The 26,540-nt window shown below is 42.3% G+C and overlaps 3 protein-coding genes across 3 annotated transcripts; all 3 read left to right on the forward strand.

The window, feature by feature from the left end:
• Positions 1 to 362: 362 nt before the first annotated feature.
• Positions 363 to 10,703, forward strand: entpd2b (ectonucleoside triphosphate diphosphohydrolase 2b). Its single transcript, XM_035184500.2, has 9 exons — positions 363 to 948; positions 3,869 to 3,986; positions 5,670 to 5,820; positions 7,304 to 7,463; positions 7,664 to 7,891; positions 8,134 to 8,403; positions 8,518 to 8,637; positions 8,926 to 9,060; positions 9,151 to 10,703. The coding sequence occupies exons 1-9, from the start codon at positions 829 to 831 to the stop codon at positions 9,364 to 9,366; spliced, it is 1,518 nt and encodes a 505-aa protein (XP_035040391.2). The 5' UTR covers positions 363 to 828; the 3' UTR covers positions 9,367 to 10,703.
• A 687-nt stretch (positions 10,704 to 11,390) lies between these two features.
• On the forward strand, positions 11,391 to 13,137 carry phpt1 (phosphohistidine phosphatase 1). Its single transcript, XM_035184502.2, has 3 exons — positions 11,391 to 11,752; positions 12,218 to 12,345; positions 12,487 to 13,137. The coding sequence occupies exons 1-3, from the start codon at positions 11,587 to 11,589 to the stop codon at positions 12,577 to 12,579; spliced, it is 387 nt and encodes a 128-aa protein (XP_035040393.1). The 5' UTR covers positions 11,391 to 11,586; the 3' UTR covers positions 12,580 to 13,137.
• A 1,776-nt stretch (positions 13,138 to 14,913) lies between these two features.
• Positions 14,914 to 24,491, forward strand: mamdc4 (MAM domain containing 4). Its single transcript, XM_035185177.2, has 29 exons — positions 14,914 to 14,944; positions 15,729 to 15,821; positions 16,002 to 16,163; positions 16,980 to 17,105; positions 17,327 to 17,560; positions 17,657 to 17,782; positions 18,043 to 18,198; positions 18,283 to 18,386; positions 18,579 to 18,734; positions 18,973 to 19,063; positions 19,160 to 19,273; positions 19,577 to 19,669; positions 19,759 to 19,896; positions 20,004 to 20,143; positions 20,444 to 20,552; positions 20,647 to 20,751; positions 20,867 to 21,001; positions 21,129 to 21,256; positions 21,393 to 21,609; positions 21,691 to 21,828; positions 21,906 to 22,033; positions 22,326 to 22,416; positions 22,779 to 22,928; positions 23,044 to 23,169; positions 23,286 to 23,410; positions 23,584 to 23,683; positions 23,882 to 24,075; positions 24,302 to 24,367; positions 24,456 to 24,491. Exons 1-29 carry the CDS (start codon positions 14,914 to 14,916, stop codon positions 24,489 to 24,491), a joined length of 3,612 nt encoding a protein of 1,203 aa, XP_035041068.2.
• Positions 24,492 to 26,540: the final 2,049 nt, after the last annotated feature.

Genomic DNA, 26,540 nt, shown 5'->3' on the forward strand with positions numbered 1-26,540 from the left:
CTCAGCTGTCAATCACGATGTTCCACCTTGTTTTTACACCAATTAATGAAGAGTGAAAACTTATCAGGAAGATGAACAACTGAACAAAAGCTCACATGACCTGTACCTTGATGTGGCCCATGTCCCACTTGCTAACATGGGGGAAGCGGGATTTATGTACACTGCACACAGCCACTAGGGGGCGATCTTCATTTCGCAAAGATAGACTTTTAGAAAATGTGGACTTACATTTAAAAAAATAAAGTGTAGGTCTGTGGAGAAAACTTAATTTTCACAGACTCTCGACTGATTATGCAATTTGCAAGTCTGTGTTGTTTGTAACTCTGCAGCCATTCACATGCAAATCCAGCATGACAACAACATGCAGCTCCACAACAGGCCACCGTTTGCCTGGGCCTTGTTTCCCCCATTAAAAGATTAATGATTACATTTTTTCCTCCACCTACATGTAGATTAACAAGGACATGACACAGAGGCTCCACCCTGACTAACCCTGAATGTGACAGAGCTGCAGGTTTCTTCTGTCACCGGCTCTGGCCTGGATAGAAGCATTTTTCCCTCCATGGCACCAGGAGCCTTGGAGCTGTGCGCATTCAGGGGCGCACGGATTGGATGAGGGTCAGCCCGGCTCTTTACCCGGGACATAAATTCAGCTCAGTCACTCCTTAGCTATCTCAAGTGAAATGTAAATCAGGTGGCAGGTGGAGCGTGAACCACACGCGGGGGTTATGGTAACTGCGGGAAGTCGTTCGCCACTTCTCTCTCTCTCCGCTTGGAGGTTTCCAGGCGCACGGAGGAGCTGCTCCTCTCACTTCTCAGCGTCACCTCATGGCTCAGCGGTGCTCCTCTCATCCCGTCCTCCCCGTCCTCCTCCTGCTCGGCGGGGTGGTCGCGGTCCTGCTCCTCACTGTCCCCGCTCGGGACGTCCTGGACGCGCCCGGGTTCGCGGTAAGGTCCTCTGGGTATTTTTGGACATGTGTCAGTCGATGTGTGTGGGTTGAAACTCAAGCTATGTTCTGCTGGACGAGGACACTCTGCTAATATATATGACTATATATAGTGACTATATATAGAGTGCAGCCTCAATGGAGGAAAGAGTCATGTTGATATGTGATATTATTCCTATATTCTGATTCATTCAGCCTTATAGCAAAGTACAGGAAATAAACAAAACCTTCCAAGACACCAAGGAAACACAAATAACAAACAAAAATGTTTGCAAAAGAGAAGTTAAAAAGTTAAAAAACTTAATTGCCCCAAGGATAAAACTGAGTTGAGATGTTGTTATTCCATTTTAAAGTTGCATAATATGTGCGAAATATGTTCCAAATGATTATTGTTTCAACAGCATTTTGATAATCATACATATATACACGCTAGTAAGACCTCATTCATTTTGAAATATATTTCTAAAATGCGGTTTAAAAAAACAATAACATATGGACCACACTTGTCTTGTGTTATATTGCTGATGAGTTTATGTGCCGACCCCTGTCCGTTGTTTTGTTTGTGTGTTTGTCAGAAGGATTAGGAAAAACCTGCTGAGCGGATTTTCACAAAACTCGGTGGAAGGATGGGAATTGGGCCAAGAAAGAAACCCAAGAAATGTAGCACTAATCCAGGAATTCTTTCATCACTTTCTTCCCTATGTTAGATAGGGTGTTTTTTGACACTTTCATTGATTCTTCAGAGAATAATTCATGGATCTCGATAAAAGAAAATACATATCATCATCGTCAGTATCTTTGTGGTGTGTGCACCTCATGGCTGAAACACAGATAGGCTGTAGTTGCCTAATTGTACTAACAAAGAACATGTAAAACAGACAAAGAATTAAAGGTCCATAGTGCAGGCCGTAAGGGGATCTATTGCCAGAAAGAGAATATAATGTTCATAACTAATGTAAAATCACCTGAAACTAAGAATTGTTGTATTTTCTTTAGCTTAGAATAATTCATTTATATACTTCCTCTTCCACAGAGTTCGTCATTGTTTCTACTGTAGCGTAGAACGGACAAACCAAACACTAGAGACGGCCTTTTGTGCTTTATGGTTCCTGCAGGCCACCGTAGGTCCTACATGCTTTGACAACATTGGTTGACACACCACAAAATCCTTCACACTGAACCTCAACAACAGTAAAAGGTCACATTCACCAATGCAGGAAACTGTCAGTGTGATGAGTTTCAATGTACAAGGCTCCATATCCATCATATATCCAACATGTCTGAAGTGAAGTATCAATGTTTTCTTATATTATCAAAGTAATTGCAACAGCAAACCTCCTCAGCTGAAAGTCTGAACCCACATTTGCAGGGTTTTCATCTGTAGTTTGCTGCTGTTTGGGGATTCAGAGCAGGATTTCACACAGACCGACTCCAGCTCCTGTTTCCTTTCCTCCCTTGTTTTTGTGTCACTCGCCCAACATCCCATGGCTCCTTTCTTTCAGCCAAATGTAGCTGCTCTTTCACTCAGTCACCAAAAAGGGCACAAAAGGTTTTTTTTCTTACATTTCGCAGGGAGACGAGTTCAGCAGTTCCCATAGTGTGTCAAACGAAGGGACAAAACACATCATTAGAGCGCCGCTGTGTCTTTGGCAAGTGTTGGAGCGAGTCCTCATACGACTGGCTGCACAGCAGTAATGACAGAATGAATATCAGATATAACGAGGAACACTCCCACATGTTACCGTTCACCTGTGAATCTCAGGGCCTGTGACATGTTTGTTGGCAAATGCCCGATCGTGTATGTGTGTGTATCTATCTCTGCACATGCATCTGTGTGTCTGTGTGTGTGTGGGGGCATGTGCGATTCCTCCCCGTTGGATCGTCTGTCACATTCCCTCTTGCACGGCTGAATTTCTGCATATTCAGAGTCCAGGTTTCTTTCACTCAAAGTGTCAGGACAACAGGTCTTAATCGCTGCACGGCAACAGGCAAGAGACTTTCTGCTAAAGGAACTGAGACAGTGACTTTTAATGGAAAATTCAAATGTTGACTGGATAAAATCCTGGCATCATGGTTGATTTATCTCAGTTTGTTGATGAGGAACATTAACAGTGCACTCTATTTCCTCATATAGAAACTGTGTAAAGGTTGATAATAAGAACATGATGGTTCACTTCCTTAGGTTGACTTACCGCAGGCCTGAAAACAACAATTGTTGAATGCACGAGAAGTGAAGAGACATGCGGACACACACTGAAAACATCAAATAGAACAGCACTCAGTTAAGCCCAAGGCCGCACAGTCCCCTTTAATAAAATAAAGCTGCTCCAGATTTCACACACCCATAGATGTCAGTCCTCTGAATGTGCCTGATGGCTTTCGTCAAGATTCATGAATTATTCCCTGGGAGATGTTGAATGTTGTGTCGCAATGTTAAAGAAAGTGATTTGTAAAATTCCTGGATCGACCCCCTTATTTAGAATCTGCTCCAAAATTGAATTGGTTCTTCCCCGACCCATGTTGCAGCTCTGCCATGCAATTTGTGGCAGAGCTTTAAAATCTCAAAACCAATTCTAAACGGAACAGGGAGCCAGTTGAGCGACGTCAGGATTGCAGTGATGTGATATCGTCTATTAAAACCAGGAAGAGGCCTATAGCTGCTCCATTTCTATGATTTCCACGTCTCTCCACCACATGGCCGAGTGTCATCTGATACCCAGAAGGCTCTCTTTAAAGGCCGACGCCATTATTTAACGTCTGTCCTTTTCCGTCTGCAGCGAACGCCTTTCAGATGCCCGAGATCAGTTTCAAACAGCCAAGATCTAAACATGTTCTTCAAACCCTGTTAAGTGGAAATGTTTATAGCCGTCTCTGTTCTCTTCTGTTTTGTATGACTCTTTTTGTTTATTTGTTCTCTGTAGTATGGGATTGTCCTGGATGCTGGATCGTCACACACAGCGTTGTACATATACAAGTGGCCGGCAGACAAGCAAAACGGCACAGGAGTGGTCACCCAGCACAGTGAATGCCATGTTAAAGGTAAGATTAAAAAAAAAAGACAATGAAAAGTTTCCTCCTTCCATAGAATTAGTTGCTGCTACATTATCTGTTTCTGGCCTTAGAAGGAAAGAAGCCAAACTGTCTGGGGCTGTTTACATTTCATAACATCACTGGTACATCTGTGGGAAAGTGTATTTACACACTGGCAGTTTCTTCTCCTTAAAACACACAGTTTCTGTGAAATAAGTCAAGAAACAGGAAACTAAAGTCTCACAACTAATGTGTCAGCAGCAGTGGTTGACACCCGCAGCCTGAGTCAGACTCTCTGGGAACTGTCATTATATATTTTATGATTTCAAAAAGTCAAGTTTAAACAAATGTAAACACATATAATGAATTCGAACTAGTGCAGTGCCCATTGTAAACCTGCCTTTTTGTGATGTTTTCTTGTCCTGTGTCGATGCTCCGGAGCTACATTCGATTTATTCCTTGTCATTAGTGAGTCCTCCTCAAACAGTTCCACAATATCACTTCTATAAACAGTCTATGAAAGTGAAGTTAGAAGATATTGTGTTCATCCTACCTGGTTTATCTGCAGTGAAGATTTTTATGTAGTTAATGTTTTTCATAAAATGAAACTAAATTAGTTTTAACACGGTTCACGTGTGTGACTTTAATATAAGTTTGAATGATTTACTTAACTGGTGTTATAATTTTTTCTTTACATTTCAGCTGTATGAAAGGTCTGTGTAGCATTCAGCACAATCTTCAAAGTTCACAACTTTTCAAAATAAAAGCTCGATACGACGTGTTATAGCTTTTACTTTGAAGACCAATTACTTAAGAGGAAGTGATTAAATGAATGTTTTTGCCTGACAGAGATCAGCACATTCAATTTGTATTAATATTGAACGTATCACACGTACAAATTGCACCAAATTCGACACTGCGCTCCCCATTTATACTTCCCTGTTGTTTTTACAATACACATGCTAGGTTAATAAGTTGAACGATTTGCAAGACATGCGATCCACTGATGTTTGTGGAATTAGTAGGTAGTAGTAGTAGAAGTAGTAGTAGTACAGCTTCCATCCTTTCAAACCTTCTGAATGTGAATGTTTGATCAGTGTGTGGAGTTTAACATCAACCCCTCTGATTGTGACAGGAATATTCTTTCACAAGATCGAGTGGGATCTGACACAGTTCAACAAGCCCAGCTGTTTCTTGTGAATTAATTGTATCACCACGACACACCTACAGCAGCTCAAGCAAACCTTTGTCTCCCTGATTAGTGATTTGGCAACGAGGACTGAGTCACAGTCTAGATGTGTGTGACCTCACTCCTCTCTCTGTGTCCTGTCTGAGATAAAGTTGTTTTTATTTTCCTGTCACAACCTGGATGATTCATTAAAAACTTCAGTCAGAAGTGGACTTTAATCCTTATTTGGATGCTTCAGTTAAAGTTTATTATTATTAATCATTTTATTATTACTTATTCATATTAAGTCAGTCACCAGGGACACGTGGTTCTGTTGATTGTTGATTTTTCTGTTTGAGCCAAAGAAAGCACAGTTAGTTCCACGTTGACTGATACGTTTTCAGCCATCACGTTTCTTTGGGTGCGATTGAACCGTATCATGATGCATCTGGGTCACAGCAGCGAGCACGAGCAAGATTCTGCCGGTTCATTTTGTAATCAGATTTTTTTCCTCACTCACTCAGGCGGAGGGATCTCGAGCTACGCCGGCCAGCAGGGAGCAGCCGGGCAGAGCTTAGAGGTCTGTCTGGACCAGGCGGTGAAGGACATCCCCAAAGAAAGACACCGGCTCACGCCCGTGTACCTGGGAGCCACAGCTGGCATGAGGCTTCTGAAGTGAGTCTGAGTGTCTGTCTGTCCTTCTGCCTTACAGTGACCGAGACCAACACAAAACAAGTGTTGTCTCTTGGGCCAGGGACATGCAGCATAAAGAATCGAGTAGATACTCCAGCCAATGTGACCAGACCTGAACTCAAATATCATTTCAAAAAATTGGTCCCAACCCGTGCGACCAGACTTCTGTGTCTGTCTGTGTTTGTTTATGCTCTATGTGACCTTTACTCCAGTTCTCTGAATCTAATTCTGCCTGATAGGTTCCTTTTGGTACTGTAATAAAACTAAAATGATTATCCTATCTTCTAAAGATAATCGCTTTCTTTACACTGCATTAAAACATAATTCCAAATTCATAAATAGCATATATAGGGATAAATTGGTGACTGGTATATTATCCTCCAATTAATAAAATTGATTTAGTCTTTTCACATCAAGGCATTTTCAGTCAGTTATTGAGTCCTAGTGTGTTACCTTCTCTTTACAGTGGAGGCAGAGTCTGTGGTTTGTCTGTGTCTATAATATAAAATTGAAACAATATAAAATATAAACTATGAAAAGGCAACAACGCAAAATTAATTGCGTTGTTGCCTTTTTTTTTACATTTCTATTTTCAGAAAGAAAAACATAAAGATAAATATGACTCTTGACTCTTGAAAATACAGTTTTCTTATTATTTTTGTTCTATATCCCATCAGTCAAATAGTTAGTTTTTTAATCATTTATCATATCAACAAGTTTTAGTTTACTTTTGAATTCATATTATGGCTTATATTATTATATAGGCTTTCTAAAAATAGTCAAATTACATTTTGGCATAACTTAGTTTTCTACATGATGCTGATTTAAAAAGAGACACCAAGAGTTAAAGCAACTTGTTCCTTGGGAAGTGAACTTCTCTTATCTTGGATGACACACTTGCATGTTTTGCCTACACAGTTTCTAAGTGACAGTTAGATATGAGCCCTGCAGGCACGAGTGGCTTTCTTTATTTCCATTCATTTGCATGGAGCAGGGATGTTGACATTGTGTTCAGACATGCTGGTAAAAACACAAGCTCCTAAGAACCAAACCTCAGGAGCAGGAAGCCGACAGGAAACTCGCACTTACCTCCACCCAGGCCGATCGTCCACTTTATCATCATACTGCATATTTAGATCTGAAACACCATTTACACAGAAATGTTCTGCAAACTGCTCATATCCACTGTGTCCGTCCTCTGATATAGTCGACAGTAACTGAACAAAGATCAGCCTCCTAAGAATTCTTGTTTTGATGATTGTTATTATCCAGATCCACTCCAAATTTCACCTACTCATAGATTTCGACCTTCTACACGTGTCCGATTTTTGTTTCATAAAGATCTCTGCGTCATTTCTTGGGAGATTCACAAAAGAATTGATCCCTAAATTTAGAACAGCCTTTCATTCATTTCCATGGAAACTGCAACAACACTGAAGAAATCCCTGTTTTTCCTCCGCACCAGTAAATACAGTCCGGAGCAATCGGGTCGGATTCTCCAGGAAGTGGGACACAGAATCCAGTCGTACCCTTTCAACTACCAAGGGGCGGCCATATTGAGTGGTCAAAAGGAGGGGGCGTACGGCTGGGTCACCGTCAACTATCTCCTCGAGAACTTCATAAAGGTACCGATGGAGTCATGTGGTTATTTCTATGGTGACTGATGACACCTAGTGGCGTCTCCTCGTTAACTACCACTCAGTCTGATGTACCGTTATTGTCTGAGTACAATCAGTATCAGTGTGTTTGAATGTATGTGATGTGAAGTTATTTTTTTTATAATCGACACAGAAACCCTTTTGTTTCTCTTAATATTCCTTTTCAGTATGGTTTCGTGGGGCACTGGCTTAGCCCCGGCAGACCCACGGTGGGAGCGCTTGATTTCGGCGGAGCGTCCACCCAGATAACATTTGCCACTCAGGAGGACGTGGAGGACAAGAACGACACAATGAAGATGCGTCTCTATGGACACGAGTACTCTTTGTACACGCACAGCTTCCTGTGCTACGGCCAGGACCAGGTCCTCAAGAGGCTTCAGGCTCACCTAGTCAAGGTGAATATGACACAGTGGCTCAACGGAAGAAAATCCATCTTATATGTCCTATATGAAATCAGTAGATGTTCATTGATCTCTCTGTTGTTTTATATGTGATAAAACAGGATAAGATGTGAAGCAATTGGGTTTAATAAAGGGATATCATTTAATATAATGTGGATGTTGTAAATGGGCAATTTAGATAAACATATTTATTATTTTGAAAAGCATTTTAAGTGTCTCTCATGTCTCTGTCTCAGTCTCAGGGTTATTCCCAATCAGCCGTCCACCCCTGCTACCCTGCAGGCCACAGCATGAGTTTCAAATTAAGCACTATATTCAACTCTCCGTGCACAGTGAAGTACGCGCCCAGCTCCTACAACCCAGAGGCCTCGGTGACGTTGCAGGGCAGCGGACATTATGAACACTGCGTGGGCAACGTGTCCGAGATCTTCTCCTTCGACAGCTGTTCGTTCTCCCGGTGCTCTTTCGACGAAGTGTTTCAGCCAAACGTCACCGGTAGCTTCATGGTAAGAGAGGAAATAAATGATGTTATAACGTTTTACCATTTCTGACTGTGTTGTACATGTCAAAGATAATGTCTCCAAACTCTGAGTTTTGTATTTCATGTCCTCCTCCATCAGGCGTTCTCTGCATTCTTCTACACTCACTCCTTCCTGCAGGAGGTGACTGGCATCACCGTGAACTCGCCGTCACGGCTGGATGACGCCGCCAGGACCGTGTGCACCATGAGCTTCAGTCAAGTAAAGTCCTCTTCTATTTAGGTTCTATTTGTTCATGATGTGTCACTTGTCATTTGTCATTTTAGAGTTATTTCTTGTTTAATTTGCTAAGATGTATTTCTGTGGTATCACTGTCTTAATATAGATTTCACATTTTTAATTAATATAAAGACAACTCTTATTGTTTAAATACACTTACCATGACTGGAAATTGAAAAGTGCAATTATTCTGGTATTTTTTATTTTATCTTCATTTTTTATTTATTTCATTGGAACATTTTCACACATTGAATTTTTGTTTGGTTCCAGATGTTGCTTCTTGCTCCGAAACAAAAGTCCCGTTTGCAGGACTACTGTGCCTCCTCCGTGTTCATCAAGGTTCTCATGTTGAGAGGCTACGGCTTCGACGACGCATCTTTCCCTCGCATTTCCTTCCAGAAGAAGGTGAGAACTTCATCATTTACACATATGTTATAAATATATAACACTAATTCCCCACTGACCTGCAGTAATACTTTGTTGCTGACCCTGCAGGCCGGGGATGCCTCGGTGGGCTGGGCTCTGGGCTACATGCTGAGTTTGAGCAATCTGCTGCCGGCAGAGAAAGTGGGGCAGAGGAAGGCCCTGACCCTGAGTGCGTGGGGAATGCTCGTCTGTCTCTGCGGCCTCCTCCTCAGCGCAGCCCTGGTCTTCATCATGCTCCGAGCTTGTGATGGGAAGAGGAAAGGAGGCAGTGACGGCCCCATCTAGATACTGTAGCAGCATGGTCAGAAAACAATAGCACAGATATGCAGTTTTACCTCCAACACGCTGGATCTGGATGATGGAGTGAACGTGTGCTTTCATTTAAAGGTGTTCACATTATCTCTCTGGCTCTTTTAACTCAATGCTGCAGAAGAACCATCCTAAACAGACCCATTGCTAAATATTTGGCTCCGACTGCATGGATGTATTAATGTTTTCTTTTCATTTCAAATCCAAAGTGCTGGAGTAAAAAGCCAACATAATGAAGAGTGTGACCAAAACTTCTCTGAGTGTCCTGTAGGTTTAACCACTCCCTGGTTGCACTGAAACGTCAGGCGAAGTCTGAATGTATATTTTATTCTTAGAGGAGACATATGATGCTTTTTTAAATTTCCTAGTGTGTTAAACAGGCTCTTTGTGACTGTGAAAGTTCTGCAAACATCCATCATTTGAAAATGGGTTTTTCAAACTACAACAATCTCTGACCACACAAGCGCTTTAGCTCGGTATCAGTTTTAATCCCCGTCCATACCAACGAACAAAGAGGAAGCATTCGGTTGTAGAATTGTCGCAGATCGTATGAAGCACTGTTAACCTGAAGCACACTGTGGAGATTACCACCAGTTTAATATAAAATATATATTTTCTTGTTTTTCTATATGAAGACTTTTTTTTTCCGCATTAAGCTTTGTTTGCAGAGTTTAACACAAAATAATCCATAATCTACAGCTGCAGAATCACAGGCTCTCAGTCTCTGGGCACATTTAAGCTGTAGCTCAATAAACGTAAATCACCACTCAGCAAAAGATTTGATTTAGTCCGTAATTGTGATGTGAAACACAAAAAAAATCAACTAATAAAGATGGAATGGACGAACAGGTTTTTCTGATAAAATATGTTTGTAATATATATATTTACCCTCATGTCAGCCACAATATTGTTATAGTTAAATAATTTATGTTGATATTTGTATACAGTAATGCAGAATTGTTGAATCTAACCATGATGCAGTATGTATCTGTGTTAAAATGAATAAATATTTCAATTGCAGCGATTCATGTAGCGGATGTTGAATTGTACATTGTATCATGTATATTTCTGGATTTTTAACATTTTATGAAATAAAACTTTTTAAATCAGAGCTTCATGGTAAAGGTTTTCTACTGATGTTGGATAAATCAACATTTGTAAGTGTAACAGTAAATGTGAAACATTTTCTATTAATTAATATTAGTTCAGATTAAATTTCTATATTGTCATATTACACTGCTCTTTGTTTGCTCACGTTGTAATGTTTGCTCCTCAGATAACAAAATAAAAGTATTTTCTTTATTTAAGAGGGACATTGTGATGTTTCCTTTCTCTTCATCTGCAGCTGGTTCTCTCCTCCCTGAGTTTCTCTGGACTACAACTGCTACGATGTAGGAAACGGATGACTTCTGGCACAGTTGCATTTGCCTTCAGAATAAATAAATAAATGTTTTTTTATTTATTTTGAATGAATGAGAATTGCTGTGTAACTCTCCAGATCGTTACTTGGGCTCAGCACAAATAATTCATATGACATTTACTATAAAATAAATTCAAGGACAGACCTTTTGCTAGTTTACACATTGAAAATGTTAAGCACATAAAACATGTGTTGGTTCATTTGCAACGAATGCCACACTGCACATTTGAATGTAAATAGTTTTGTATAGTATTTGACTATTTTTATAGTAAGTTTTTTCTACCTTGCTTTTATTTAAATTTAACTATTGTACTGTTGACCCTGTGTTAACTTGCATATGACAAATAAAACTTGAAACACCACAAAATAATATTTATTAATAATTAATAATAATATGAGATTCAATGTCACCATAAACATACAAAATATGTTAAACAAACAAAATCAATATGAAAGGTAAAAGTCCATCTCGATACTCGCCCAAACAAGAAAGAGCATAAAAGCCTGAGGTTTTATTAGTCTTTTATTTTGAAGGCATTAAGCGGAAGTATTGTTGTAGATACCGGAAGTATTGTTGAAGCTACCGGAAGAGTTTGTTTTGATGCCGGAAGTCTTTGCGTGGAGCAGGTGAACAGTGGAGGAGCCGCTCGTTCCTGGGATGAGTTCGTGTTTCTCCGTGGATTTAAACGACCCCCCGAGCTGCTCGTGTTTCTCCGGAGCTTGTTGAGAAATTAATATATTTTTTATTTACTTGTTGCTGAGAGGAAAGTGTGGACATGTGCTCTCAGACCAGGGCCGCGGCTCTGATGGCGGACATCCCGCGGGCTGACATCGATCCGTCCGGCGTGTTCAAGTACGTCCTCATCAGGGTCCACAGCCGAGAGGAGGGGGACGACTCCGAGGTGGACATCGTCCGAGGATACGGATGGGCCGAGTACCACGGTGAGTCAGGAGGGTCAGGACCCCATGACAGGGGGGCCCATCACAGGGGGGGGCCATCACAGGGGTCGATGGTGCAGAGTGATGTTAGAAAACTTTGTGTTCATCCTACCTGGTTTATCTGCGATGAAGATTGCAGAGTCAATGTTTTGAATGATGTTACTTTTGCCCTCTGCTGGACAACAGGGGAACATATAACTTCACCTTACTTTGTGCACTGTGACCTGGCACATTTATGTCACAATGAAAAACAATATATCAAATGGCAAAATAATTTCATTTATCAGTGTCATTTGAATATGTCACACATTTCATATAATACAAATAATAGAGCATTCTGGATTTCATTTTATTTCCTCGAGATATTTTACCTACTGCAGTTTAACCTGATTTATCCTAGATACAGAACTTACAATTTAGAAATTAAAAATAGTTTTAAAAACTGTTGTCATATTCTTCTTCTTGTAGCTGATATCTACGACAAAGTTTCGGAGGAGCTGGAAAAGGACGGACACCTGGACTGTGAGTGTATCGGAGGAGGGAGGATCAAACATGATGCCCAAGACAAGAAGATCCACGTGTACGGATACTCCATGGTGAGAGGTCCCTGCAGGAGAACAACAATAACTGAACACAGTGTTTTATCAATGTTGATGTACAAATATTGATTGTTTCCGTTCAAACGAGCATCATTTTAACATATAATCAAACCTTTGTTTTGGTGCTTGTCCTTCCAGGGATTTGGACGAGCAAACCACGCAGTATCCACGGAGAAACTAAAGGCTCAGTATCCAGGCTATGAGGTGACCTGGAGCAATGAAGGATACTGAAGTGAGAGCAGCCTCTGGTGGACGCTCCCTCTCCTGGACTCACAGAGTACTTAACTGACATAGTACTTAGCTGTAACCCCTCATGAGAAGGAGGAACACCTCATTAAAAGAACATGTTGGGTTTCATAAGAAGCTTTTTGAAATTAATCATTGAGGATTTAGTCTGGATTCCAACGCAGCAATCACACATGGGTGCAGATGAGAAGACCCTGGAGAGGAGGGGATTCATTCTCGTCTAAAACAAACTCTGAAGTGGTTCCTTTGCAACAGCAACATGATCCGACCACCATCAAACCCAGCTACCGGGTTAGCATGCCCCAGAACATTGTCATTATTAGCCCCCTTGTTCCGCTCAGTTGTCTAAAGGCTGCACGGCTTGAAAGAGAGTGGAGTATTTTTCATATTACCAAGATGTGATAAAAATTTGCCAACTCTGCCGTTTCTCTATGGTTCATTGCACTGAAATACGCACAGATCCAAAACACAGGATCTTCTTCATGCGTTTACTTTCTTTCTCCCGTCCCAGACCAATAAAGAGAGTATCTCATGTTTCATTTACTGATGCACATTTTTGTTCGTACCCAGGCTCTTGCTGTGAGGTGCTAACCACTAGGCCACCGTGCCCCCCTTGTTCTGATTATTCTCTGTGTGAAAAGAAACAAAACCAAGGGGGAAACACGATGAGTTTACAAATTCATCAACTGATTTGGGCGAGAGCAAACTATCTACAGGTGTGAAAATGCCCATAGACCAAAACTGGTCACATACTGGTTTTAGAGTCACGTAGTCTCTTGACCTCATCACCACATCTTGTTGAAAAGTGAAAAATTTAAATACTTTGTTGTATGTTTGATAACTGTCTCCTGGAATTTGCATATGAAGTTGTGTGTTCCTACTGTTACAGAACAGAACAAACATCCCCCATCGTTCCTTATCTGATGTTTGTTTTACAGCAGCTCTGTTCCTGGCAGCTGCAGACTGTAAACTACTTCTAATGTCATGACCTTTATTTAATGATAAAAGTACATGAACTTGAGGAACTCCCATTAATGATTAGTGTGTTATAATACAGTTCCCCACTTGTATCCTCTGTGGTTGTAGGTCAGACAATACTGCATTAGTTCATTGTTTTTGGACAAATCTCACAAAGTTGATGGCGAATATCTTGGCAAACCACTGGCAGCAGATAGAGTCGTACCACTGGGGTCCTGATAAATACAGGTCCGAATCATTATAGGTTTGGTTTGAAAGTGTCGCTGGGTTCACCAGCAAGTCTCTAACTTGGCCTGTGCACTGTTTGTAGCTGTGTAGGTAATGTACAGTGGGTTTATTTGAGATGTTCTTGCTGCAACAGGAAACATGTATTTTCAGATTCAGAATTGTTCATATTTTGAAAGTTTCCTGCTGAATATTGGAGATAAACACTGGTTTTTAATGACTTCTAATAAATTTTCACTCCATATTCCAAGACACTGAACATCCAATTCAAACTTTAAAGGAAACATTTACATAGTGTGTCTTTAATAAACCTCTAAAATACACAATTATCCCCATATTTAGCTTCATTTCTATTTCTCTGAAGGCTGGTAAAAATACCTGAATACCTAAGCTGGAATAAAATGTTCCCATCCTGCCAACATGACATGAAGAATCATGAAACATCTTCAAATTCTAAAAACTGCTCTTGTGAAGCTCAAAGTCAATACCCTCAGAATTATAATGTAACCTGTAGAGTGATTTTTGTGAAGACAACACCTGAATTCTTCCGTAATCGTGTTTCCAACCGCATCTCCTTCAGTTAATGTGCAACAAGCGGAAGTGTCCTGTACTGTAATTTGGAGGAAATTATTTTATGATGGTTCATTGCAGTTGCATGCTGGGTGAAATTAAAGTCCAGCTGTTATCTCTGTGAAAGGGAGAACAGGTCAGAGTCGACTATTAAAGTGTCTCCAGGTTGAGTTGGAATCTGCAGACTCATCTGGTGGAAGAGGGAGGAAGATGTCAGAGCGGGGGTGCTCAACGCTGCTCCTGCTGCTGCTCCTGCACTGGGGTAAGATCTCACTCAGTCCACTGTAAGAGTTTGGGTATTTATCAACACTGTTGTGAAGCAATAACGCTGCTAATGATATATAAACTAGTGGCCTTCATATTTCTACCCATGTCACAAAAATTACAGGAAGAAATGTTAAGGTCTTATCACCTTTTCCAGGAGCTTTCAACTGTCAAAAGAAACTTAAAACAGACAAGTGAAGAATCTACTTTTTTCCTTCTTGGTGCCAGTTTCACTTCACCTGCTCACAGATGTATTTTGTGGCTTCTGAGGTCACGGAGGTCATGTCCCCTTCTTCAGGGGCTCTGCAACATGGTAGGCAAAGCAAGCAACTGTCTGGGGCCCCAGGCTGAGAGAGGGCCCTTGAGAAAGACTGGCAACAAATGTAATTTGTGAGAACCCCTTTATCGGCTATGAACAGGAAACGTCACCATGGTTGGAAAAACCCAAACAAGGCCCTGTTTTAGTAATTTCAGAGGTTTAGATGAAGACTAGATTGTTTCAATGAAGGAACCTTGGGCCCTTTTACATGGGGCCCCCAAAGTCCCTTGAAACACTCCTTTCCACCTCTTTTCTGGTGGTTTAAGCAGACTCATCTTTAATGAGCTGATTACGGTTATTGCAGTTATAGTTATAATTGATTATAGACCCAATATATATGTATTATTTTAATGACATGCAAGGCAGCAAAGTATATCACCTGCTGTGAGTGTGACAAGTGTGAACTTCTCTCTATGAAACATGCATGTTCCTGCTCGGTGTCATGTTTGATTTCCAAACTCTGAATCAGAGACCTTTGGATGGACGACTGGTATTCTGCTGCCGTTAACCTGATTACGTCTCCCTGGCCTTTGAGCCTGTTGGCATTAACCAGGCCGTAAACCTCAGACAGTAAAGAGTCCTGATAAGAGAGTTTGGGGCTGAGTCCTCTGTGAGACTTTATGCAGCCTTCAAACAGAAGAAGAAGAGAGGAAAACACTTAAATAACCAGAATGTCACATCGTAGAGCGAGTACCTCCGCCAAGGCCCAACAGACCCCTCATGGGTTCATTTTAAGAAGTAACACTGTCCGCTGATGTTTTTTCTTCTCATAACACAGTTGCTGATTCTCAGGTTCAGTCGTGTCAGACCCCTGAGGGGAAATGTGACTTTGTGTGTGACTGTGGCGACTGCAGCGACGAGCAGAGCTGTGGTCAGTACTAAAATGGTTTTCCTTAAATATGTTGCCAGTGAACACTCTCATCTAAACTGAATTATTTAGTGTATGTTATTCTCACTTTGATGCCTGATCTAAAGACAGTTTCATTTTAAAAATGTAATTGTTAATAGTGTTATTTGGTGGACAATTATTATTTGTTCCTCATATTTCAAGGCTACACAGGAAAAGTCTTTGAGTGTGACTTTGAGGACGCAGCCCAGTGTGGATGGACCGACCGCTCCGTCAATGAAGCGTACAGCTGGGGGAGACACCAGAGAGGAGGCATGCTGCTGGACAGCGGGCCGTCCTCTGACTTCACCACCGGGACGGCTACAGGTATTATTTATTTATTTTCACTCAAATAGGGAATACATTTCATGCTGTGTCTCGGTTATACCACTAGAGTGCATCAGTGCAATGGCACAGTGGATCCATGAGTGAAGAATTCACAGCATATTAAAAACCAGCAGCGGTTAAATTCATCATATTAGATTGTAACTCATGTCAGGAGGAGATCCTCAGGGTGGTGTGTTACTGGAAGTGTTTCATTTGGATTATGGAAACCAATAAACCCTCTCATTCCATTTGAAGACTTTAAAACATACTGCACAGTTTCTACTTTGTGAAACTACGTGTAATTGTCAATGTTAGCTGACATCGTCTGTTTTCTGTTTTCTGTCATGAAAAGTAATTATGGTTTTAGTGACACTATTTTTGTATGAAGGATTAACTGTAACACACCATAAGGAGCAAATACAGGTTGTGATATAATGTGTTTTTTATGGTGAGTCTGCATCTAGGAGAGTTTTGTTTACTCTTATGTAAGATGAAGAACCAGATATTTGTATAAAACAGAGCTAAAAGAGTCGAAATACAGGACTTATATTCATCAGGTCGACAGAAACATGTGTTTGTATTTGCTGAACGTGCAAATAAGAAATTGTTTCTAAATAATTTTGGCCACATCAGCTTTAAAGATACTAATATGTCGGTGTTGAGTTTAAAAGAGCTGAAAACAATTGGTCAACAAATATATAAACAAATTCAGAAGTGCTGACATTGAATTAAATGAGAATTGAATGAAGCGGGTCCCTGCACTGACCTGTAACGTGAATAACTTGGGATATGTGACTGACGTTTCCCGTCTCACAGGCTGGTTTATGGGAGTGAATGCTGTGAAGTCCGAGTCCCTCAGAACTGCAGTTCTAGTCTCTCCAGAGATGAGACAGTCTTCAACAACCTGTCGTCTCCGTCTCAGATATTTCCTCTGGGACTCAGGTAACAAACATGACTGCAGGTCTTACATTTAAATAGTTCACCGTAAAAACATCACTTCTATCGACAGTATTTTCATTTATTACTGGTGTATTTTTTGGGGTTTCACGTTTTGTCCTGAAATAATCTCATAAATAATGATTCTAATTGAACAGATTATTACTCTGTTGTATCTCATAACTCTTCTGTGCTGGTGCTTGTGGTTTTTGTCTGGTTCCCTGTAGGTCACACAGGTCTGGGCTCCACACCGCTGTGGGCGTCCGTCCTTCGCTCGGATTCTTCAGAGGCCACAGTGTGGCGTCCTGAGGCCACCAGTGTCCGCGGCTGGAGGGAGGCGACCATCTTTTTGGGCCGTATTCCCACAAGCTTCCAAATCCGTCTTCACTCACAGCGGTCAGAGGGGCAAAAAGGAGACGTGGCCATCGACCAGCTGGAGTTTCTGGACTGTGCTCTGCCCTGTGAGTCCCTGAAAATATCCCACCAACACTTAATATTAAGAAATCAATCAATTGTCAGTATTTTGATGTTGTTGTTATCTGTCTTTACATCATCAGTGCCATTCCCTGGTAAAGAATGCCCAGCAGGGATGGTGAAGTGTCTGAACGAGGCCTGTGTGGAGCAGCGGCAGGTCTGTGACGGCAGCGACGACTGTGGTGACGGGAGTGATGAGAAGACCTGTGGTGAGAAGTCACATCGTCTGAGTCCCACCAGAGCCTGTGTACTTACCCAGAGATGGATATGACTCACAATGCAAACTAAAATATGTGCAAAACTAATAACACACCTCCACAAAGGCCCAACAGCTGCACCAAATTCCACACACCCAGTCCTCTAAACAAACAACTATATATACAATAGAAAATATTATAAAAAATTACAAAAATTCACTGTGTGAATGTTTTTATACAGTTAACGTGAGTTGTGTGTGTTGTGTGTCCAGAGGGCTTCCAGCTCTGTGACTTTGAGGCCGGCCTGTGTGATTGGGACCTGAGGTCCTTGTCCTCACTGAAATGGGTGCGGACGAATCAGGAGAACATTTCCATCTCGGATCCTCTGAGAGGACCAGGCAGGGATCACTCCAACAACAATGCAGCAGGTAACATTTCCATATATATATATAGAAACTGTGCTGTTCTTCTCTCAATCCTACTATTCCATACTATCATTATTATCATTGCAGGTCACTTCCTATATGTCACTGTCCCCGAGGGTGGTCTCTCAAGGGACTGGGCCACTTTTCAAAGTCGTCTCCTTGATCCCACCAATAGTTCACATCCTTGCAAGGTGAGAACTTGATTCTTTCCTCCAACCAGAGGGAGTTTTACTCCTCGATTTCAACAAATACACTTCAATTTAACATTTAAATACAAAAACATAACAAAAAAAAGAAGAAATGACTTTTAACAGTTTGAACGTCTATTCTTTAAGCTCAATTCAAATCTTTTTTGACAAGTTTCCGCCGTCTGCCTGCTGTAGATGGTGATGTACACGCACCAGTTTGGGCCGAGGTCTGGCGGTCTGACGGTGCTGGTTGCTGAGAAAAAGATCTACCCTGTGTGGAAGCGAGGCGGAGCCCTGGGTGATGTCTGGGTGAAGGCAGAGGTGGAGATTGTCGCCAGCTTCCCTTTCCAGGTGAGTCCCTCTCCTCAGGTTGTAGCTATAATCACGACGCTGATTGTAGCCTGCAGTAAAAACATCTTTACAACTGAGACCTGTCCCTAATAAAGGGGAATAACAGGAAAATCATTAGACATGGTAACATATTGTAATATATTCATTGTTTATAAAACAAATATAATCTGTGAATTTACATCTATGACGACGCATGTAAAGCCTCACAAGCTAAAAATGGAATTTTCTCTCCTTACAGATTTTAATAATGGCAGCAATCAGAGACTTTGCATATGGAGGTATCGCTGTCGACAGCATCACCTTGTCCCCTGAGTGCCGCAGATCATCTGGTAAACCTTGGTCTTAAAAAACCTAAATTCCTAATGAGCAAAGAATCACCCTCTGCAGGATGATAACATACTGTCTCACTTTCTCTCCCCGAACAGGAAACTACACCCTCCCAAAATTCCCAGATTCTCCTGGAGACCCGTGTGCTGAACCCGACAAGATGTGCGATTTTAACCCGGACTGTCCGGGAGCAGAGGATGAGGCCAAATGTGGTGAGTTTCTGTTTTATCCTCCATTACGCTCAGTTATCAACAGGTCTGCACCGGTACAAGGGAGGAAAAGTATTAACTATTTGTTCAGGGCCAGTCAAAGCAGAAATAAAGCATCTTATGTGACATCAGCTGCCAACAGAGAGTGACAGGTTGAAAATGACAGATTTCTAAAATGTTGAGTATTTGAACCAAGACCAGTAAAAAGGTGTATGCCCCCGGGATCAACACCTATTGCTTTGTGTTATCGTGTGATTTGCGTGTTTCGTGTGAGACGTCTCGTGACTGAATGAATCGTGTCTGCAGGGGATTTCTCGACCGCTGGAGGCAGCTCAGGCTGGACTGACTCCAGCATCGGGAGTCAGGGTTGGGTGCTACATCAGAATTCCACATCCAAAGGTGCAGTTTCATTACGTCACTCTCTTCAGTTTGTTCATTTCATTTCAAGTGTTTCAAAAAATGTCTAATTTTATCATCACATTTCCTAGAGGAGTACCTGTATGTGGCCCAGGCCCCCGGCCAGCAGCTGACTGACGCCCAGACTCGCACCCCCCTGCTGGGACCCTCTGGCCCCGCCTGCTCCCTCAGCTTTGATTTTGCTTTAACTGGAAATCCAGATCACATTGGTACGGCTGTTTTATTTTTTTACCACGTCTTCTTACTTCTTCCATTTCCCCCCTGACACACGACTCTGATCCTTTAATACGACTCCGATAACTTGTCTCTGCTGCAGGTGTGCTGTCTGTCAGGGTGATTGACAGCTTGCTGGGCTCGCAGGCTGAAACGTGGGAGTTCGCTGGGAAGACGGGAGCAGGGGAGGGGGCGTGGCAGCATGCCAGCGTAACTGTTGGAGCCAGGAAACATCGCTTCCAGGTCAGGATCGGCCCAATTAAAGAAAATATACATTGCGTGGTTCAAAAAAATCTACCCAGATACATTTAGATTTTTTTAACAGATTAATTTGAGTAAATGTACAAAATAAAACCATGGCAACGACTATGTTATGTTAGCATCCTCCTGCTGCTGCTCCCCAGATTTCAACAGTTTTTTAACAGTTTTTTTTAACAGATTTCTTTTCACTGTGTATTTCATTGCATTCATTGCGTTGTGTGTGAAGTCTTTGTATTTTCACCTATTAGTCCTCTGCCATTTGTCTTGTTTTCTCTCGTCCAGCTGGCGTTTGAGGCTCGTGCTGTGAAACTGTGTCCGTGCTCCAAGATTAAAGTGACAAACGTTAGCTTCGTCGACTGTCACGCCGCTTATTTCCCATCTTCTCCAACCGGTGATTCTCATATTCACAGTACTGCACAATCCATATGTTCATATTTTATCTACAAATCTTTGATGGATTCTTCTTTCCTTTTGTTTTTGTCCAGCACTGTCATGTAACTTTGAAGATGGACTGTGTGGATGGTATCAGGACAACAGTGACAACTTTGACTGGACGGTGCACAGCGGGATGGACCACACCATCGGGATCGGTGAGATATATATTCAAAATGAATTGAATAGATTAATTAAAAACTCTGTATGCAAATTTAAAATGTCTTTTCCTGATCTTTAAATCCCCCTCCCTGTCCCTCTAATGATGTCCAGGTAAAAGCCTCGTCGTGGACATGTGGAATCCTTCTCTGCGCGGTTTGTTCGGACGCTTGGTCTCATTTACGCAGACGCCCGGTCAAACAGAATACTGCCTGTCCTTCTTCTACAAACTGTACGGACCCAACACAGGTGAGGATGTGACTGTTATTGATAATAAAACATCCTTATCTTTGATCTTGTATTTGTGCTTTTCATCACAAACCGATTGAGAATGTTTTTACACCATCCTCCCCCCCCTCTCACTGATTCCGTCCAGGTGCTCTGAATGTAAAGCTGCTGGATGACCACGGGTATGAAACCATCCTCTGGACCCGCAGCGGAGCTCACGGCAACGCGTGGCACGAAGGACAATGTCCGGTACCGCACCAACTCACGAGCTTCCGGGTATGGACTAAATTCACTCTGCAATTATTCATCAGCGTCTCAAACATCACAAAACGTGCAATTTAAAAAAAAGGAAAGATAAAGACAGATTGTTCCATTTAATTTCACTGCTTTGCAATCTTTCTTCTACCCACAGCTGATGTTTGAAGCCGTTCGCTCCGGCTTTGACGGGCAGGTGGCCATCGACGATGTGGCGTTTGTGGCTCGTCCGTGCTCTGTGCCCAGGATGTGTTCCTTCGAAGGCCAGCGCTGCGGGTACAGCAGCTCGGGTAAAGTTCAGTGGCTCCACCGCAGCGGAAGCACCGCCACGATGGGCGGACCCAAAACTGACCACACTCTGGAGACCGACCTCGGTGAGAGAAGATGGGATCAAACCACACTGAGGTTTTAATGTGTGGGAAGGAAGCTGATTAAAGTCAAACTGTGCTTCTCAGGTTTCTACATGATGGTGAACACCAGAGCCGACATTCTTCCCTCGGGCGGCACGGCGGTCCTCACCTCCCCCGTTCGTCAAGGAGCCACCAGGACTGAGTGTGTGCACTTCTGGTACCACATGGGGGGAGCGTATCCTGGTGAGGCCCCTCCACACACACACACAAAACACACACACAAGGCCAAACAACACCATTTAACTGTGTGAACTTTGCAGGTTCTCTGACGGTGTACATGAAGCCGGCGAAGGGAGAGAGGGTGGAGATCTTCTCCAACCGTCTGAATCAAGGTGACGTCTGGCGCCATGGCAACGGCAACATCTCCAGCACCCTTGTGGACTGGCAGGTACAAGGGAGGAGGGAGGAGGGGGGAGTGATGGAAATGTAGATGAATGGAAAAATTGAGTAATATGTTGATTGGATAAAGTTATCGACATTTTATTTTTAAATTCTTTAACATTTTATTATAACCTTGTTTATATTATATTTATTGGAAAACTATTGTTATGGTGATCAACCAGGCTGTGTCTGTCCCAACTGACATTCATTGTCTATTTTAAAGTTTTTAAGTCCATTAAAAACCAGGACATGTTTTGTGTGTAGTTCGAACTGACAGTGTGGTGATCTTTGTTCTGCAGTTGGAGTTCGAGGTGATCGGAGCTGGAGGCAGAGACACCCACGTTGCAGTCGATGACATCTTCATTTCAGCGTACCCGTGTGACAATAAAGGTTTGTATCAACGGGACTGATCAGAATTAGGGCCAGAACTCAACCGGCTTTTCAGAGTAATGTGCAGGTTCATCAAGAAAATCAATCTGGTGCGATTTCAAACCAGCCACAAAGAAAACATTCCAGCCACAAAATTAAAGCTCTGCATTTTTATACACAGTCTATGCTTCACATGTTGGATACTGAGACCACATCGAATTAAAAGAATACACAATGCAAAGTATAGCGACATGATTCAAAGACGTTAAACAACATTTAAAAAAGGTATATATTTTTTAAAGCTTTCTAATTTAAAAATAATCAGTGCACGGGGGTGTCCTCTTTGTGATAGTGTCTTACTCTTGGTGTTTTCAATATGTCAGGTTCTAGGTGCAGTCTGGAGAGAGGGATGTGCAGCTGGAGCAACACGCACAACGTTAAAGTGGACAAACTGGACTGGGAGCTGACGAGTCATGAGACGGAGAAGCACTACTCCACCCCGACTGAAGATCACACTCTGGGCACAGAGAGAGGTGAAGCAGAGAAACAAACTTCTGTGTTCCGGTCGTTGTTAGTTAATCCAATAACATGTAGTAAACATGCACTGAAGTGTAAAATAGACCTCCTTCCCTTTCTTCTTTCCGCCAGGTCACTTCCTGTTCTTTCCAAGCAGCGATCGGACGGCAACCAATCAAAATGCTCAGCTGCTGAGCCCTCACCTGCCCCCGACCAAGGGCACCTGCCTGAAATTCTGGATTTACAAACCTTTCTCATGTAAAGATCAAAGTTCTACCATCCCACCATTACTGGTTGGGACAGTACAGTTATCAATAGACCTTCAAGGCGTTGTCTGGATGTGCGTGATTTACTCTAAATGTGTTGTTTTGTAGCGGACAACCAGCTGAGGGTGTCGAGGATGACTGAGGGTCTTCTGACTGAGCTGCTGGTGGTGAACGAAGTGGGAGGACTGTGGAAACGCTTTGACATAAACATCATGTCTACTGAGGAATACCAGGTCAGACTCTCACACTTAATACACTGCATCATATGAAGAAAGTGGCTATAACACGTTTCTAACACGCGACAGACAGTATCACGTGTAGAAAAGAGTTCCTCTGCAGGAAATGGCTTTAGTTTTCTCCACAGCACAAGAAATGATCAATTCATTCCTGTTTCTGTTGTTAACAGATTGTGTTTGAAGGAATCAAAGGCACTTTAGGCTTCATCGCTCTGGATGACATTGAATACACCATCGGGATCAACTGTGCTAAAACAAATTCAGACACGTGTAAGTGCTCCCATCCAAACAAAAATGTGTGGTATGCTCAATTTGTCAATTACCAGGACTTTTTAACTGCCTTAACGTGCAAAACCAGATTCTCTGCCTTTCAACTGAGATTATAACCATCATTTAAACATGTTCCCATTGTCCTCACCCCGCTGTCTAGTAGAACCAGAAACTGATAGTTGTCCACCTCCCCTGCAGCCTCACCAAAACAAGACAACGCAGGAGGGATGGCAGCCTCCGTCATCGTGCTCCTGCTGATGATCGGCACTCTGATCGCAATGCTGGTTTACTGCCTGCGAACTCGCCAGAAGTTTGAGGCTGCGTCCCATCAATCCTCATCTTCCACAGGCGGTGCTGGTTTCAGAAATGACACATATGAACCAGACCTCACAGTGAGTTCACTCAAGAAATTACTCAAGTGAAAACAAAGGCTATCGGTCTTGAAAGCGTTTGGTAGTGAAACTCTCAGTCCACAGACGAAGCACACAGAGAATATCAGGGTAGATAAGAGGAAGATTAACTCAGAACATTGACAAGAAGAAAGATAAAATATCATGAATTATCTATTTGTTTCACATGAATGAACTTATGACCTGGATCATCATGTGTTTATTTTAGGAAGACCGTGTGATAGTATCATCTTTTCATAACCATCCAATGGCCGCTGGGTTCAATAACGTCACTGTGAGCATATTATACCCTCTTATCATGATTAATGATTAACTGTTATCGTTTTGTCACCGTTGACTCTTGTCCTGTTGTGTTTCTGCAGTTCTCTGCTGATGACAGAGAGACGGAGGTGGCGTAAGGCAGGTGAGGAGGTCGTCCTGCCACCCAAAGGTGGCTTCGTGAAAATGAGGCGATATCACAGCAGAAGAACTGCTTGTGTCGCCCTTACATGACACACACACACACACACACACACACACACACACACACACACACACACACACACACACACACACACACACACACACACACACACACTCGAGGCTCGCAGCTCTCCGCCTGTCGACGGACAGACGGAGGTCAGAACGAGGACTTCAGATGTGTTGTGGATGGAAATTTGTTTTAAATTTCTTTAAAATCGAGATTGGCCATAACCCATGATGGCAGATATGACGTGTAAGGAGGTCCAGGTTAAATGCAACATGTCTGAATCATGTTGGTCTGGTTTCTGAAGAATTTAGCAGGTTGAGCTCCTTTCTCGTGGCTGAAGTGACGTGTCAGTCAATTCGCTGCAGAGTTTCTACTCAGCCTGTGAAACCAGTTGTATCGTGTTTTCTGTGGCTCTGGAGATTCTCTGTCAAAGGAAACTAGCTGATTCATCACCCAGAAATCTCAGCTTTACAAGAGAAAGCCTGAACTTCAGGTAGAGCGTTCAAAATGTTTCAGTTTACACGGCAGCGAGAATCTAATGAAAGACTTGATCAAGTTGTGTTATGGGAGGAGACCTTGTCTTGCACTTTCATAGAAGGACAAAGCTGAGTCAGTGATGTGTCCCTTTACAGAGGAAGGAGACAGAAAAGATGGACGATAAAGAGACAGTTAAAAACTAGTGGAAAGTTTAAAAAAGTTAAGAGAGGAAGAAGAAGTGTTTGGAAGAAGACTGTTGTACGGTTGCGCTATATTTGCTGTGAAACATGAGATAATTGATCAGTAATGATGAATAAATAAAAGTTGAGCACTGAAACACTGATGTCAGTATTTTTTTGAACACTTTCTCTTTAGGAGAAATAAAATGTGTCGTGATCATAATTCTTCACTTTTTTCTTGGTATTTTATGGGTGGTTTAAAATAACATTTCTAATGTTTTTTTGCTAGAACTTAAAGCAGAAAATTATCAGTCAAGAAAAAGAGACTAAGAACTTTAACTATAACTAATTCAATATTTAATTGAAAACATTGTCTAGTTGCATCTTCTCCACTTTAAAGATTTATTGTTTTTCTATAATCGTTTTTAGTCGCTGATGAGGCAGAACGGTGCAGCATCTATATCCTATATTGTATTCACTATATATTTTAGAGCATATCATGTATAAATCAGTTAATTGTTGATGATGAGAATAATCGATATCATTTTCTCGTTCATTTTCAATGGATGGATGTTCTAATAATAATAATATTAAAGGGGGTCCTGCATGCTCTTAATGTGAAGCTCCCTGCGTGGCTCTGATTGGCTCAATTTATGTTTCGGATGAGCTGATGACGACATCCTCCCCCTAGCAACGGTTGCGTCTCTACGGCAACATCATCTGATGTCCCCCCGCCGCTGTTGCCACCGTGGCTCTCATCTGTTGCCAGTGAGACGGAGAGAAATGATTGCGGAGGAAGCTGCGGTGTCGCGGGTGGAGTGAGGGAGACCACCGCAGCAGGAGCAGCAGCAGCAGCAGCAGCAGCCTGTGACTTGCAATGCCTGAAAGTTTGAGTGGAAACAGGGCAGCTCCTCTTCTTCCTCCTCCTCCTCTTCCTCAGCATTAAGGAGCCTCTCTCATCTGCACCGTTTTGTTTTCCTGAATGGATCCCGCCGTGCTCATCTTCCTCTTGTACGTGATGATCGCGCACGAGCTGGTCTGCGGCTGGATGCAGCACCGGAGGCAGGGCTGCAAGCCCCGGAAACAGGCTGCAGGACCTCTGCTGTGCTCAAGGTGTGCGTGTGCATGTGTGTATCTGTGTGTGTGTGTGTGTGTGCGTCTGATGGGCTGGGGTATAGGTATTATTAACTATGTGGAGACCTTAAACAGTCCACACACTACAGGGACATGTCCCCCTTATGTGGACATGAATAATTCAATTGTGAGGTGAAGACATTTTTAAAGGTTAGGGTTAAGGTGTTTTAAAGGTTCAGTGTGTAGAA

This window comes from Hippoglossus stenolepis, chromosome 18 (assembly GCF_022539355.2).
Source record: "Hippoglossus stenolepis isolate QCI-W04-F060 chromosome 18, HSTE1.2, whole genome shotgun sequence".
NCBI classification, from domain to species: Eukaryota; Metazoa; Chordata; class Actinopteri; order Pleuronectiformes; family Pleuronectidae; genus Hippoglossus; species Hippoglossus stenolepis.

What these genes read in the sequence shown, in the direction of transcription:
- mamdc4 (XM_035185177.2), top strand. Translation starts at nt 14,914, where the DNA reads ATGTCCCCTTCTTCAGGGGCTCTGCAACATG. An exon ending in GATTTACAAACCTTTCTCAT is followed by an intron (nt 23,170 to 23,285) that starts GTAAAGATCAAA and finishes GTTGTTTTGTAG; the next exon opens with CGGACAACCAGCTGAGGGTG. An exon ending in TGTCTACTGAGGAATACCAG is followed by an intron (nt 23,411 to 23,583) that starts GTCAGACTCTCA and finishes TGTTGTTAACAG; the next exon opens with ATTGTGTTTGAAGGAATCAA.
- entpd2b (XM_035184500.2), top strand. Translation starts at nt 829, where the DNA reads ATGGCTCAGCGGTGCTCCTCTCATCCCGTCCTCCCCGTCCTCCTCCTG. An exon ending in GCTGGCATGAGGCTTCTGAA is followed by an intron (nt 5,821 to 7,303) that starts GTGAGTCTGAGT and finishes CCTCCGCACCAG; the next exon opens with TAAATACAGTCCGGAGCAAT. An exon ending in ACGTCACCGGTAGCTTCATG is followed by an intron (nt 8,404 to 8,517) that starts GTAAGAGAGGAA and finishes CTCCTCCATCAG; the next exon opens with GCGTTCTCTGCATTCTTCTA.
- phpt1 (XM_035184502.2), top strand. Translation starts at nt 11,587, where the DNA reads ATGTGCTCTCAGACCAGGGCCGCGGCTCTGATGGCGGACATCCCGCGG. An exon ending in CGGATGGGCCGAGTACCACG is followed by an intron (nt 11,753 to 12,217) that starts GTGAGTCAGGAG and finishes TTCTTCTTGTAG; the next exon opens with CTGATATCTACGACAAAGTT. An exon ending in ACGTGTACGGATACTCCATG is followed by an intron (nt 12,346 to 12,486) that starts GTGAGAGGTCCC and finishes TTGTCCTTCCAG; the next exon opens with GGATTTGGACGAGCAAACCA.